The sequence below is a fragment of the Staurois parvus genome, unplaced genomic scaffold, assembly GCF_062004578.1.
Source record: "Staurois parvus isolate SC_StPar_1 unplaced genomic scaffold, SC_StPar_1.0 ptg000054l, whole genome shotgun sequence".
In the NCBI taxonomy this organism is placed as follows: domain Eukaryota; kingdom Metazoa; phylum Chordata; class Amphibia; order Anura; family Ranidae; genus Staurois; species Staurois parvus.
The window spans coordinates 6,847,627-6,864,521 of record NW_028317850.1 but is presented as its reverse complement, the minus strand read 5'-3'; the positions used below and the strand labels follow the sequence as shown (position 1 = coordinate 6,864,521).

General features: G+C 38.1%; 1 protein-coding gene across 2 annotated transcripts in view; it reads left to right on the top strand.

The window, feature by feature from the left end:
- Window positions 1-16,895, top strand: part of LOC149470057 (protein unc-13 homolog C-like) — a 434,551-nt gene that overhangs the window by 65,555 nt on the left and 352,101 nt on the right. For both annotated transcript variants that reach the window (XM_089668057.1, XM_089668050.1), the window contains exons 6-8: window positions 797-912; window positions 5,936-6,099; window positions 9,194-9,344. In XM_089668057.1, coding sequence (XP_089524183.1) covers window positions 797-912; window positions 5,936-6,099; window positions 9,194-9,344 — 431 coding nt within the window. The remainder of the gene's footprint in view (window positions 1-796; window positions 913-5,935; window positions 6,100-9,193; window positions 9,345-16,895) is intronic.

Here is a 16,895-nt window from a genome sequence, read left to right as displayed (position 1 = left end):
GATAGATGTAAAAGAAAACCTTAGTACTTTCACAATTGATAGGAATAGGCTGAATATTTATAAAGCAGTGATCAGTTTGCAGTCATTGCCATATATTAGATTGTTTGCTGCCTAAAATGTGTTCGCTGCCCACAGGTCCCTCGCTCTGCACTTCTGCAATTCTATTCTTCAATGAGAAATTCTTGTTTTTTTCTTTTTTTAGGTGCACAGGGGTTGATTAACACCCAGGTCACACCAATCTGACTTTGAAATTGTGCAACTTGCCATGCAATTTACAAGTCACACCCGGTGTGATCAGGAACTTAATAAAACTGCTGATTGCAAAATCTGATGCAGCTCTGCATAGGAACCAATCAGTCCAGATGTTTTTATCAAAGCTTAATTTCACACGTTGAAGTTAGAAGCTGATTGGCTACCATGCACAGCTGCAGCAGATTTTTCACTTTCCTGTTTTAGAAAATCAACTCCCTTGCATCACATTTATAAAGCAGTGAAGGTGACTTGCCAGATATCAAATGGTTTTGAATTAAACACTGCCATTAATAACACATGCACCTCGAATATTCACCTGCTGTGAACGTTTGGTGAATGTCAGATTAACTGCTTTATAAATATGTCTCTAAAAAAAGTATTCATCCTCAAGGAAGTTTCCGTGTTTTTGTCATAAAACTTTGAATCACAGTAAATAGAATTTTAGAAAAAAACCTCTGTCTGCAAACTCTAAATATCCATGGGAATTGCAGCTAATAGGTTAAACATAATTATTTCTTACTAATTTTTTTGTCTTTTTTTTCAGAGAAAAGGACGGATAAATCTGCAGTGTCAGGTGCAATCAGATTGAAGATCCATGTTGAAATCAAAGGAGAAGAGAATGTGCCTCCATACCATATACAGTACACATGTTTGCACGAGGTAAGTTTTGCACCCTCGCTGGCATTTCTGGTATATAGGCTGATGTAAAAGAGAACAGGTGGATTGATGTGATCAGCTAATTTTTAATCCGTGCTTTAATGAAATATAAGAAATTACTGCAACTTATCCTCTTTTTGAAGTAGATGGCCGGTATAGTACTGAGATAAACGAGCAATCTGTTTCACAGAGATCCATCCTGCATTTGAACAATTCGCACAGCAGATGATTGCAGGGCTGCACCAGATTTTGCACTCTCCAGTTTTAGTAAATCAACCCCACTGCATGTCACTTATTTATAAATAGCAATAGCAAACACTTAACTTAAACTGAAGTCTATGCCAGGTCATGTAAAAAGATCTTGTGCAGAAATATGTAAATCTCGAGATCCCCAGCACTTTTTGTCACAGGCATCCAAGGTTGGCCACTGCTTTTCAGGTACATGGGGGACTGATGTCATCTGGTTCCTTCCCCCCTATTCTGTCATCTTTCCCAGCTTTGCGGTAAACAATCTTTCATAAAACTCTGCATGCCAAGATCACATTGTTTAATCTCTTTTTAGCCTTTTGAAATGAAATGGGTGAGTTGTTTGTCAGTAATTATGAGTAATTCAGCACAAAGTTATTTGCCTCTTTTGGCATTAGCCCCATTTTCACACAGATGAGGAATTAACCTTTCACAAGTTGTGTGAAATAAATTAGGACAATGGAGCACAACTGCACTGAGTAGCATTTCAAGACAGAGACCAAAAGAAGCAACTGTACAGAGACACGTTGTTATAGTCATACTGCCAAAGAACATACATTTTATCCACTTTTCCTTTTATTCCTTACAACATAGCAATTCCTTTGTGCTGGTTTATGCATGTATTTTAGTAAAGCAAACTTCTACAAAAGATGGAAAGAAGGGATCAGAGGATGCAGATTTTAATGGAAGATTGTGTTTTGTGAAGTTGGGTAGGAGGAGGGCTAGACAGCTTGGAGAAAAGAAGTTGGATGAACTTAGCTTCCTAAGAAAGTAGGAGTGCACAGGGTTGTTGGAATGATTGCAAGAATATTTTCTGTGATTTTTTTTTTTTTTTTAACTTCATAAGATAAGACTTCACTGCACAGTCTGTTGCATTGCTGGCTATGTTGTGCAGCCTCGCATAGGACTGTCTTTAGATCCACCTTAGGAAGTACATGTGAAGACAGTTACATTACGTAATTAAGTGACACCAACGATATTCTATTCAAGGTACCCTAATCAACAACTGTGAAACCACTTCATTAGTGTTACTAATGGATTTTCATTAAGCATTGTTGAATCCAACTATGGTCTCTGTTGCATAAAATTGAGGGCACAGGTTTTTCATACTTTTCTGCTAGTCAGTTCAGGTACCGTTCTAAAAACTATTAATAATAGCTACTTAAATATGTAATTGGTAAGCACTTATGATTTGTATTTGGTACTATATCAAAATTATATGATTGGATTTATATACTCTGTATAGTGCTGTGTAACATAAGCACTACATGAATAATTTAAATAAAATAAATGTGTCCTTCTAATAAGTAGATCATCTCATATATTCTGATAGAACCTCCATAAATGTTTTGTATGTATAGACTAATCTCACTGCATTCATAATTTTGGGACATAACAGACAAATCGTGCTGGAACCAGAAACCATTTAGATAGAAATTTGGTATATTTTGGTTCTTTTCACCCAACATGACCAACTGGTCTTCCTCCTATTTAGTGATGCAAGCCAATTGGTGCCCATACACAAAAAATCATTTGAAAATCTGTAATTTGAACAGTTCATTTGTTTTTGTTCAGTTAATGGGCACATATCGAAAATCCGGTAGGGATGTTTTTGAGCCAAAAAATCAAAGGGAAAGTTTGGAAATCTGCTGATGGTAAATAGGAAGGTTAATGTGTTTCACACTCATTAAAATCAAACAAAAACTGATTAATTTATGTCCATTGAAAAATGTATTCGAAATTCTGTAATTACATGATGGCAATATCAAATATGATTATAGGCTCTGCCTGGTCTGTGATAATATGCGAACTTTCAAATAATAAACTGTTTTGTTTTTTTTGTGATCTCAACTAAATAAATCCCCAATCCATAACATTACATTACATCAAATAATAACCATACGTCTATATATTTTGTGCTTCTTCATTCAAAATTTGTGCCATTCATCTGTGCGCCTGTAACCATATTTGAAATTTAACCACTTGCCCTCCTGAGGATTTACTCCCCTTCCTGACCAGGCCATTTTTTGCGTTAACTGACAATTGTGCGTTCATGCAACGCTACACCCAAATTATATTTACATCCTTTTTTTTTACCACGAATTGAGCTTTCTTTTGGTGGTATTTAATCACATGTGGACAAGATGGACAATTTTGAGAAAACTATTTTTGACTTTTTGCTATTAAACATGTCCAGTAAAAAAATGTAAAAAAATCTAATTTCATCATAAATTAAGGGCAAAATGTATTCTGCTATGTGACATTGCTAAAAAAAAATCCCAATACGTGTAAATTAATTGGTTTACGTGAAAGTTATAGCGTTTAAAAATTACGGTGTATATACTTGGATTTTTAAATTTTTTTTTTAAAATTTTTACTAGTAATGGCGGCAATCAGCAGCTTATAGCGGGACTGCGGCAGACATTCTGACACTGGGGGGAACTGACTTGGTGTCACTGACATCCCCAGTGATGCCAATACAGTGATCAGTACTAAAAAAAGCACTGACATTGAACTAATGGCACTGGGCTGGAAGGAGTTAACATGAGGGGCGATCAAAGGGTTAACTGTGTGCTAGCTATATTTTACTATGGGGCGATGTCTGTGTGCTTTACTGTAAGCACAGCCATCCAAAGCAGTGTGTCCGAGCTGACAGGAATATATATATATATGTATATGTGATTTTGCTCGCCCGTGCCGTCCAGTATTTCTGCTCTAGGGCAGTTGGGAAATGGTTAATAGACCTGCAGCTGTTCTGTTTTTGTATAAAAGATTTGTCCTAAGCCTGGGTACATAACATATATTACATGATGGCAATATTGCTTGCTCTCACAACCTTGTGTTCTTTTTTTGGAAAATGCTCTCAAACGATTTTCGACTAGTGTATGGCTAGCAAATGTCTTGGTGTGATTGCCTGAGAAAGACAAGACAAATCTAGGAGCATAAATATTATTGAATTTGAAAGGTTGTGAAGGATATGCAAGAGTCTAGTTTCTGTCCTAAGTTCAGCATTCTTATGGTACATTAAAATATTGCTATTGGTAGCAGTTGAAAACTTTCTATCTGTACTTTTCCATGAGCTCCAGAGTACTTTCCATCTTGTTATAGCTATTATTGCTTATAATTTAAAGGGTAGCTCCACTTTCATGGGAAAAAAATAACAATAACAATAACAAATATATAGTTTCCACACGTCATGTTGTAATTTATTGTTTAAAAAATACCTTTACTCTCCAATTTGCAGCCACTGTAATTTTCTCTAAAATTCAATTCAGAATGTCAAGCTTGAGGCATTCTGTTGGTTTACAAAACACCCCAGAAATGTAAATTCCCGCTTTGTGATTGGCTCACTGATTTTCTCAGAAGTCTTCACTAAGTCAAATCTTTGACACTCCCGCAGTAGGAATTTTAGTTTTGATGAGATACTGCCCACGGATTAAATACTTCTAAAAGAATACAAACTCTGCACCTTTTCTCATTAGAACACTGAGAGTTGATAATAATGTATATTAAATGGTTTGTGCCAAAGGTATAAGTATATGTACTGGAAATCACACAGCTTTGACGCTATACAGGTAGTGACGGTGATCAGCGATGTATATTGGGACTGTAATAGTGTGAAAGGTAATCTGGCGACCGACACTGGCATCAATAGTGACACTAATACAGTGATCTGAGCTAGCAGTGTACACTGTCACTGTACTAAAGACACTGTCTGGGGTTAACATCTAAGAGCAATCAAGTGGTAATTGTGTGCCTAACAAGTGTAATGTGTGCTGCTTTTACTTTACTATATGCCAGATCGCTGATCCTTGTGTGTGATTGGACAATGTGATTGGCTAATCAGCTGAATTCAGTCAAAATCATTGGCTGAAATCAGCTGCCAAACTTGTGCTGTGTCCAGTCACAGAACAGGTTGCCAGGGGGAGCGTATGCCCCAAACCCAGAAGAATGCCCATCACATGTACATATATACGTTACTGTGCCTTCACCTGCTGCTCTGCCACAGTATATGTTCTGTGGTGGGGCAGCAAGTGGTTAAGGGAAAAAACACCCCTCTATTTCCATAGCTCTCTAAACACTTACCTGAGCTGTCAGGGATCCAGCACTGTGCCCGGCTGCAGCCTTCTCTCCCCTCTCTTCCTATCCTCATAGGGCAATTGGCTCCTGCTGCTGTCAATCAAATCATGTGAGGAGGGAGCAGGGGGGCAGAGCTGAGTATTGCTGTGTGTCTCAGTGGACACACACAGTCCAGCACATGATTGAGCCCACAGGTGTTCCCCCATAGCAAGCCGCAAGGAGAAGCCTGGAGGGTTGGTGGGGGGCCTCAGAAGAGGAGATTTGGGGATCCTCTGGGAAATAATGTTGCACAGAGCAGGTCAGTAGAAACCTGTTTGTTATTTTAATAAAATAAAAAGTTGAGCCTTTACAAACTCTTTAATTCATTTCTGGTTCAGGGAAATGCAAGGTTTGATTGAGATAACTACAGTAATACTGGTCCCAGCAAGTTGACTAGTAGATTTTTATCTTTGAACCTGTCAGCTCGCTGGCACCTGGCAGCTTCTTATGAAGTATAACATTTCCATAGAAGAGATCACATTTATCTAGGTGCATGTAGCTTTTCTATTGATGCAGCAAATTATGTTTTTGCTCGGGTAGTATACCCCCCTCTATTCACTTCTTTGCAGTGAAATTAAATGTTTCAGACATATCATGTACCAAGTTAGTACTATCCTACGTCTAGGTGTCCCTAACAATATACGACATACTCTATCCACAGAACTTATTCCACTACTTGACAGAAGTTCAGAATAATGGTATTGTCAAGATCCCTGAAGTAAAAGGAGATGAAGCCTGGAAGGTTTACTTTGACGACTCTGCACAAGAAATAGTAGATGAATTTGCAATGCGTTATGGAATAGAGTCTATTTATCAAGCTATGACGTAAGTATATGAGCTCCATTAATAGCAAAGAGCTGACATAAAGTACAAACTTTGAAAAAAGACCAGTATATACAGAAGATTATAACTATTGTGCAGTGAATGCAGACTCTTAGATCTATTCAGTTGTAGACAGCATACTAGACAATCAAATGTCTATTCAGTTGTTTCAGGCAGAATACTAGACAGTCAAGGTCTTCTCATTCTGTAGTCACCATTTATTTAGCAATCTATCTAAAGGGTATCTCCACTTTAAAAAAAATACATATAACATCTATAACTGGTACACAAACTAATGTGAAATGTTTTTATCGACATTGCTTGTCAATTTGCAAACAACTCATATTTCTCTAACTGCCAAAACTTTTAAACGTTGCTTCCTTATAACCATGGCAATAAGGAACATTCCGAACACTATTCAGATGTGCCCAGAAATGTGATCTTATGCTAAATTTGGTGGCTTGATCACAGTTGATCAGTTCTAATCTTATTGCAAGACTGGAACTGATGGTGAGATCTGGCAGGCCCACCCATTAACACACCTAACCAAGAATTGTTTGGGGGCAATCAGGTTGTTATTGTTTTTGTTCTTCCCACTGAGGAGAGTTCCCCTCACTTTCTCTCCTGGTTCCAACATCTCCAGGTCAAGAAGTGAGAAGAAAAGAATTCTCTCCAATAGAGATGCAGTGGCACTAAAAACTCTTCTTTAGTAAGTGAAGGAAGGCTAGAACCTCTGCCAGTGTTTGCTTACCTGTTCCTGTTGAGAAGACATCCTTGGTTTAATTCTCTAGAGAGACACTGACTCTCTTCCCATTACATACATAGTTTCATAATATTTGTTTTCTTTTACATTTTTGACACTTCACCACCAACTGTGAAAGGGAGTTCCACATCCTAACCACTCTATTAGTAAAGAACTCTACACAGTTTAAGAATTACCTGCTTAAATTTTCATTGTATGGCCATGTGTCTTCCTTAGAGACCTTAGATTAAATAGTTGCCATCTAAAATGTTACATATTGCAATCATATCCCCTTTCAAGCACCTCTTAGGGAGAATATGTTTAATGTTTGTAGTTGATCCTCATAACTAAGGTCCCCCAGCCCCTTATTAGCTTTTATGCCCTTCTCTGGGCTGTCTCCTGATCAAGGATATCCTTCCTGAGAATTGGTGACCAAAACTGGATGGCATACTCAATATGTGGCCGAACCAGAGTTTTTTTAAAGTGGTAGAATTATAGTTTTATCTCTGAAGTAAATACCCTTTTTAATGCATGCTAGTAGTCTGCTAGCCTTGCTTGCTGCAGCTTGGCATTGCATGTTATTGCTGAATTTTGGATCTGCTAGGACCCCCATATCATTTCTCATCCTCAATTTCTACAGAGGTTTTTCCCCTAATGAGTAAATTGCATTCATATTTTTAGTTGCCAAGTTTTTCCATTATTAAACCTTACCTGCCATATAGCCACCCACCCCTCTATTTTAACTTTGCCATTTAGGGCGAAGTGACCCTTTTCTGCTGATAGCCCACATCTCAACAAGATAAACTCACCTGCTCATGCTTCCACAACCTCCCCATTGTAGAAGTCCATCTTGGGCAAGCTATTGAAGCTAGTGTGGGTGCATGATGTCACTGATGCCCTGCTAGACACACGTACCAGTATTTGGGTTAGGTCTGGTCCACATTCTCCCTCATACCCAGGAGTCATGCTCAGATAAAGAAACAGAATAAGGGCTCCGAGAAATTGGGAGGCAGTAAGCTAGATCCCTATAAATACCTTTAAAAAAAAAGACACAGAAGCTCCTCTGCTTATTGTACTCCTAAGTATTAAAAGATTAACTTACTTACAGTTTTGAAGGATAGGCCTCCACTCATCATTTGCTGTAGAAAATACACAATTCTGAACAAGAAAGGAAAGACTGGTGACATTGTCAGCTTTCTGACATTTACTGAAAGCAGTATTCAGTTTAGTCACAGCAGAGTCCTGTAGAGGACACTTCTTCCCTAGCAGTATTTGTTATAGACCCATTTTCTTTAGTTGTATGATATGTTTGAACATTCTTGTACTCACAATGTGCTAGAAGAAAAATTCCATGTCCCATTTCTTTCTGGTGTGTTATTAAACCAGGTACGATGATGATAGAATCTAGCTTAGGGAATGATATAAAACAGCAACATCACATTCTAACTAAAATTCATAGTGGTTTCAATGAAAAGAAGTAAAGTAGTATTACATCCAAAACCAAACATGTATTATATTGCAGCTTACCAATCATTACATGTGGTGGCTGCATTAGTTTTTTTTTCTTTGGCATTTTTCTACTGCTTTGACTTGGTCTGGCCAGTAACACACCTCCTGTACAGTAGTAGTGAGACACCACTCTGAAGGAATAGGCATAGGACACAGCAGACAACAGCACTATCAGTCTGGGGGTGGTGTGGATATGGGAGTATTAAATGTGTTAGAAGATTTGAATACTGATAACAAATTGAAGCCAAACTCCAGCTAACTTTATAATCCATTACAGCAAACAGGTTTTTTTTCTTTTTGGGATAAAGTTTTTTTACATGAATGATTAAAAGCTGATAATTGTAAGTGCCCCTCCCAGTGGTAAATGGATAGTCTCATCCATGTAAACTGATACATTCTGCTGGAGAGCTTGTGCTTCTGAAAAACAGCAGACTTACTGGCTGAATCAGCAGATGGAAATGAAAGAAAGTCTAAAAAAAAAACAAAGCAGCCATCACATCTAAGAATTGGTAAGCTGCAATGTAATAAATGTTTGCATGAATCAGGGATGTCAGCACAGTGCTTATGGACATCTATGAAAGGCAGATGAGTTCACAGAATATAGATATAATGCAACTCCCATCCTCATCCTCAAAATAGACATTTTGCTATTTAACTGTTATAAAAATGGCTTACAACTGTGTTAACTGTGTTAGGAAAAGCACACACACATATGCCAACACTTATATACAGTACCTTGCCTGATATTCTAATATATCTTACAAAAGTAGGCTTGTGGATGATTTTAATGGACTTTTATTTTATTTACATTTTAAGGAACTGTTTATTGTTCTGTATCTTTTCTAGGCACTTTTCTTGCTTGTCTTCCAAATACATGTGCCCGGGTGTCCCTGCCGTCATGAGTACCTTGTTGGCAAATATAAATGCATTCTATGCACATACAACTGTATCTACAAATGTTTCTGCATCAGACAGATTTGCTGCAACAAATTTTGGGGTGAGTAATGAGATGATTGTGCTAATTATGCTTGAGTTTCATATTATACCAGTCCTACTTCTTACAACTATGGTACTGCTACCTATTTACTACCCTAGCTTCTTTAAACATTGCTTTGGGATGCTGTTACAAACTCCCAACATCTCAATATCACAAACTTGGAGGACATCCCATCAGTACTTGAAACCTAATACTGCTCCCCCACACTGGAAGGGTTAAATGCTCATTATGTCTAGGGGGGTAGCTGAGAGACAGTATTACTTAACCCTAACCCCCATCCTACAAATGCTCTCTTTTTCTCCCTAAAGCTGTAGTCTGTCCCTCTGCGTTGCCTTATACAATGTAGGGCTATAAAATCTGCACCGTATGCAAACATGGTGAGCTTGCAATTACGTCCATGAGTGTTTGAGTGGAGACTGCAGCACTGTGGTCGCAATGCTGGAGGAAGCCTGCTGGGGCACAGCATAAGGTAAGTATTTATCCTTTTCCCTTAAAAAGAAAAAAAACATATAACCCTTTCAGGACTCAATAGCAAGGGTATTTTGTAGCTGTGCCTAGAATTGGGCTTTGATGTGGACTTGAACTAAACACTTGCAATCTTATAGAAAACATTTAGAAATGTTATTTGCGCTTAAGCAGCACTCTAAAAAAAAATTACATTATGTTCTGAATTCCCCATGAAAAATAGCAGTATGTTTCCTGTGTATAGAGCCTCATAGTTGTGTATGTGCAATGTGAGACCACATAGGGCATTTATTATATAAAAAACATTGCGCTCTAAAGTAAATCAACCATGCAAAAAATGTACCACCTTCAAAATTCTAAATAGTATATTGATGCCTCTGTCTGCTAGTTGCAGAAGATTTGGAGTGATATTTGGTGATGTCACTGCTGTGCTGCTCACTGTTCTCCATACTGGAGAGGAAACCATACATGTGCATGGATATCCCTGTTTCTGCTTCATTCATTCTGCAAATCTCTGCTTTCTGTATCTCTCCTGCTGCTTCTTGAATTTTGAACCATTCTTAAGACAGACATAAAGTTTAGGACAAGGCATGGGAGGTCAATATTAGGCAAAAGTCAACTGCAGGGAGACCACAGGCAATACTGGTTACCAGTCCATTGTCCTCTTCATTCCTTTTTGGCCATATCTTCCCCAAACTATACTCAAAATGTCTAGTCTCATCCTCAAAAGTGCAATCTGCCTGTTATTGAATGTACAGTACCTACAGTATATGATCCAAAATAGACTTTTTTGGCAGTCTGGTAATACTGACAAAGTAAATAGGAAGATGCATAATTTGCATTGATTTCCAGCAGCAGCACTAGTTTGCTTATTTGTTACCAGAGGTTGATACTTAAATGCCTAGGTCAAATTTTGCAGCCCCAATATGTGTCTGTTAACTTAATAATAGCTATATGATTAATATGCCTACATATATGGTATTTTTTCTAAGGATAGTTAAGTCTTTTATTTGGTACATTTTGTTTTCTGCTTATTATTTTATTCATTCATTATGATCTTTTAAATTGGCATATATGCTTTAAAAATATCTTACACTTAACAGCTTTCATTTTTGTAACCATGTAACTTTTTTTAATTAATGTATTTTTTTTATTCTAACTTTTTTTTTAACATTCCTTTGCTATAACAGCCAGCTGTGAATGATTGCGTGTCATAGTAAACAAATTATTAAAAACCATGCTAATTGATTCCCAATTGCTAGTCTGTCTGGGCAGCTGTCAGTAACAGCACAGGCACATAGAGTAACTGGCAGTGAGCATGGGCACTCACTGCTTGTTCTCTCGTAGGATATCTTTAAATGTATCTTTAGTATGTGGTTTTGTGCTGGGGAACATTTGTATACCTATCATCAGCATAAAGTAATATATGTTCCATGTGCTTAACCAAATTTGCTAATTTACTGTATTCAAAGATTTATTTGTTCTATGTCATAGCTAATTTAGGTCCAAGTGTAGCATTCTTCCATTAAACTGTATTTAACCACTTGGTCTCCTGCAGATTTTTTTTTTTTATGTTTTTTATTGCCATATGCAAACATATACATATCCAAATATGCATGCATATCAAAATACATTAACAATCCATCCAACAATAGGAGTATTACATTCTTCCAAGATGTATGACATATCTATCATATATTTAACCACTGTTTGGAATTACCAATATACACATATCAAAGTTAAGGATGTGGTGATTAGTATCACAGTGGCATAAAAGCTTTTATGACATCAGTAAAACAGGCAAACAAACAAAAAAAGAAAAAACTGAAAAACTAGCCGGGATAGCACTTTCCCACCCCAAAGAAAAGGAGAAATATACCACATGTCTGAGGATTATCACATCTTTAAACTCCAGATACCGTCCAAGCGCCTCCCCCCCAAACATCCGGTACTGTTTCTCTGGAATCCACCCACCAATACCATATCTTTCTGAATTTTCCAGCACGTCACCTTGCTTCATACATCATCTCATACATTTGAAGATCCACGTTAACCAATTTTTTCCATGCCCTCAAATCCAAAGTATCAGAGTGTATCCAGTGCAACGCTGTCAGCTTTTGTACATAAAAGAATAAAATTCTCAGAAAAAGCTTGGTAGCGTTATTCATTTGTTCATCTTCAAGCACTCCTAAGAGACACACCATGGGGCTACGTACATTGGGCAAGTCAAATGTATCAGAGATAACCGCTGTAACTGCAGACCACAGGGGCCTAACTTTAGAGCATTCCCAAGTAACCTGACACTTATGGCAAACGGCAGTATTCCGTCGGCAGTATTCCGTCGTCCCGTACAATGGAGACACTGGGGTGTATAATACATTTGATGTAGATAACGTAATTGAATCATTTTGTCCCTGGAATAGATAACTGTACTCACATAGGTGGCTAAAACATCATTCCAGTTCTCCATTGACTCTAGGACAATAGCAAACCATCACTCGATTGTGTGATGACACTGCCTTCTGTCTATTAAAGTCAATTCCTCATATTATGCTGATACCAATTTAGTGTGTTGCGTTTGCATGAGAAGGTTTTTGGTCTCTGGAAGATTTACCCCCCTTCATGACCAGGCCATTTTTTGTTATTCAGTACTGCACAACTTTAACTGACAATTGCGAGGTCATACAACACTGCACTCAAATGAAATTTTTATACATTTTTTTCACGCAGATAGAGATTTCTTTTGGTGGTATTTTATCACCTATGGGTTTTTTATTTTTTATTATATAGAAGAAAAAAGACAACTTTGAAAACATTTTTTTTACTTTCTACTATAAAACATATCCCATAAAAAATGTAAAAAAAAAATCAAATATCTTAATACATTTTGGCCAAAATGTATTCTGTTACATGTCTTTGGTAAAATAAAAAATATCCCAATAAGTGTATTATGATTGGTTTGTGTGAAAATTATAGCATCTACAATCTATGGGATGTATACTGGAATTTTTTTTATACTAGTAATGGCAGCGATCAGTAACTTATAACTGGGCTGCGATAGTGCGGAAGACAATCTGACAGAAACTAACACTTTGTGGGAACTAACTGCCATTGACATCACCAGTGTCAATATTACAGTGATCAGTGCTAATAATATGCACTGTCACTGTACTAATGACACTGGCCAGGAAGGGATTAACATCTAGGGCAATCAAGGGGTTAAATGTGTGCCTAACAAGTGTGTGTGTGTGTGTGTGTGTGTACTGTATACTGATTTTACTGCGGATCTAGTTGTTTTCATTCCCTGCTTAGCCAGGAATGAAAAACCAACTAGATCCCCTGTCACTGAACACAGCTCTGTGTTATTTACACTCACAGAGCTGTGTTCTGTGATACTCAAAGAAGATTGTGCTGGCGGTCAATCACTGATCGGCATGCGCTGTGACGAATCACAGCACAGACGGGTAGGTGGGCGGGCTTACACCCCCTACCTGGAAATGCAGAATCAAATAATACACGTGATTCTGCACAGAGCAGCAGCCCTGTAGCAGTAGATCTATGGGAGCCAGTTGGCATAAGCCAGCATAGAAAAAATCTCATCCACCCTGCCTTAAGCAGGAGTGTTAGCAAAAACATTAAAGGAAAGAGACAGAAGGCGCCCATCTCAGTGCAGTGATTAAAACTGTATTTAATGGTAAAAGGATTTAAAAAACTCACAAGCATAATAAAAAGACAAGCTCATCTGTGTGCAAGGGGTGACCATTCCTCAACGTCCAGCAGGTATCACCGGTGGCATGGGGGATGTATGCAGGGCTGATGAAGATGTGTAAAGGCACTGTGGGGATCTATCCTGCAGAGTGATGGTACAGTGAGGCCGATCTGTGACATCTGTACAGGAAGAGACCATGCAACCAGTTTTGAGAGCACCAACGGCAGTGATGTCACCAGAAGAGGTGGATGGTTAGTAGAATCAGGAGACATGGATGTGGGATAGGCAGGCTACGCGCTCGTAGCCTCTAGCTCCTTCTATTGGCCTAATGGTACTGGGAGCAGATACAACTTAAATAGAGGGAGGCGCTGTCAGCGTGGGACAACACCGCCCAGCAAGAATATAAAGGCGCAGTGCCATACAAAGGGAGCATAACTTGTTGAGAACAATAAACAGAATGAATAGAATAACGGATGTATAAATAAACAATATATGAGCACTGATGTTATGAACAAAAAGTAAAAGGGAGTAAATAGAAGATATGTGTACATATGTGTATATATACAATAAATATATTAACAATACGAAATGTGTATGGAACTAAAAATGATAAGAGTCGAACTCCTAAATCAGGATAAACCGTATACAGTGTGAAAAGAATACATTACTAATGTAGCCAAAAAAGATATAATAATAAAAAAGAGAGCTCAGACCTTCTAAAAGGAATCTAAAAATCTTCTGGCCATGTACGCATGTTGGTATAAACATCTATACATGCATTATATAAAGTGAGTTAGTAGGGATGAACAAATGGATATATGCTAAATATCGGCAGGCTATTACAGTATTGTATGTATTTAAATTTCTTCATTAAGCCCTCCTGGGACTAAGGTGCCTAAGGTATAAATCCAATATGTTTCACACTGACAGAGGTGCTTGAAACGTTCTGCCATAGAAGGTAATGTGGGGATGTGTTCGAACAACCACACGAAGAGCCCCGTGGTGGATTTATCATGGTGCTCTGAGTAATGTCTGGGGACACTGTTTATCAGATCCTGTTTCTATGAGGCATCTATGCTCACCAAAATGTTTGCGTAATGTTCTGATGGTCCTCCCTACATAGAATAATCCACTTGGGCATGTCAGACAATAAATCACATATTCATTAGAACAATTGTAAAATTCTTTGATGGAATAAGTTTTCCCTTTTGATGGTTTAAGATTTCTTACCATGCTGATTGAAGGCCATGTGAGGCATAATGCCTTTTTACATTGATACATCCCAACCAAAGGAATCAATGTGGTTTGGCAAAATTGCATTTACCTTTACTTTTGCTTACTATTGGATCAAAAGAGCCAATACTGATGATTAAGGAACAATTGCACAAGGGAGGTCAAATATATCGAGCATGGTGAAATCCTGGCCAAAGAATTCTTGGAAAAAGGATATCCTGCCCCCTTTATACAAGATTAGTTTCAGCATTACCTAGAAATACCAGCCCGTAAGTCCAACAAATTAGTCCTGGAAGAAAACGCACAACCAATCCGTTTCACCACAGAATTTCATATCCAATATAGGAAAATGGAGAATATCCTGTGCAGACACTGGCCTATACTGTTGTAACATCCCTTTTTACATACATCCATTACTGAATGCCCCAAAGTCTCATACCAAAAGGCCAGAAACATCAAACGCCAAATAGCCAGTAGTAAAATTAAACGTATTTCAGATGCAAAGCCGCGTGCCACATTGATTCCTTTGGTTGGGATGTATCAATGTAAAAAGGCATTATTCCTCACATGGCCCTTCAATCAGCATGGTAAGAAAACTTACACCATCACAGGGAAAACTTATTCCATCAAATAATTTTACAATTGTTCTACTGAATATGTGATTTATTGTCTGACATGCCCATGTGGATTATTCTGTGTAGGGAGGACCATCCGAACGTTATGCAAATGTTTTGGTGAGCAAAAATGCCTCATAGAAGCAGGATCTGATAAACATAGTGTCCTCAGACATTACTCAGAACAGGATAAATCCACCACAGGGCTCTCTGTGTGGGTCCTGGAACACATCCCCACATTACATTCTGTGGCAGAATGTTTCAAGCGCATGTGTCAGCGTGAAACATATTGGATTTATACCTTAGGCACCTTAGTCACAGGAGGGCTTAACGAAAAAATTTAAATACATACAATACTGTAATAGCCTGCCGATATTTAGCATATATCCATTTGTTCATCCCTACTAACTCACTTTATATAATGCATGTATACATGTTTATATCAACGTGTACATGGCCAGAAGATTTTTAGATTCCTTTTATAAGGTCTGAGCTCTCTTTTTTATTATTATATCTTTTTTGGCTACATTAGCAATTTTTTCTATTCACACTGTATATAGTTTATCCTGATTATTTACTGTATGAGTTTGACTTTTATCATAATTTTTAGTTCCATGCACATTTCGTATTAATTTTTATTGTATATATACTCATATGTACACATCTTCTATTTACTCCCTTTTACTTTTTGTTCATAACATCAGTGCTCATATACAGTATTGTTTATTTATACATTCATTATTCTATTCATTCTGTTTATTGTTCTCAACAAGTTATGCTCCCTTTGTATGGCACTGAGCCTTTAAATTCTTGCTGGGCGGTGTTGTCCCACGCTGACAGGATCTCCCTCTATTTAAGTTGTATCTGCTTCCAGTACCATTAGGCCAATAGAAGGAGCTAGAGGCTCCAAGCGCGTAGCCTGCCTATCCCACATCTGCGTCAAAGCTGGTTGCGTGGTCTCTTCCTGTACAGACGCCGCTGGCTCGGCCTCACTGTACCATCACTCTGCAGGATAGATCCCCACAGTGCCTTTACACATCTTCATCAGCCCTGCATACATCCCCCATGCCACCGGTGATACCTGCTGGACGTTGATGGTATTGATGTTAAATAGGAGAATTCTTCAAATTAGCTCTCTTAGGCCTGACAGCCCATTTTGCAGTTCCCTAGAAGGGGGTGTCTCTGAAGTCAAGGACCTATGCCCCATTTAGGGAGGGATCGTCGGGCGGATACCTCAACTGGAGCCAAAATCTCTCATAACTCATATTTTGCTCATAACCTTTCCTATGCACAAGTGACTTTCCACCCGTGGGTAGATTATTATGCAGACACATCTGAGGATTGATTAGATATGAATTATAAAATTCTACACTGAATGGTTCACAAGATCTATTTTTCTACATTTCTATGTATTGCAACCATGAAGAGTAACCTACCAAACTGTTCGCCTCCTCGTGGCCAATCTGACGATATGCCTGGTTTTTATGTAAGTCTCTCATATTCCAAGATATGAGACATAGGGGGAAAATG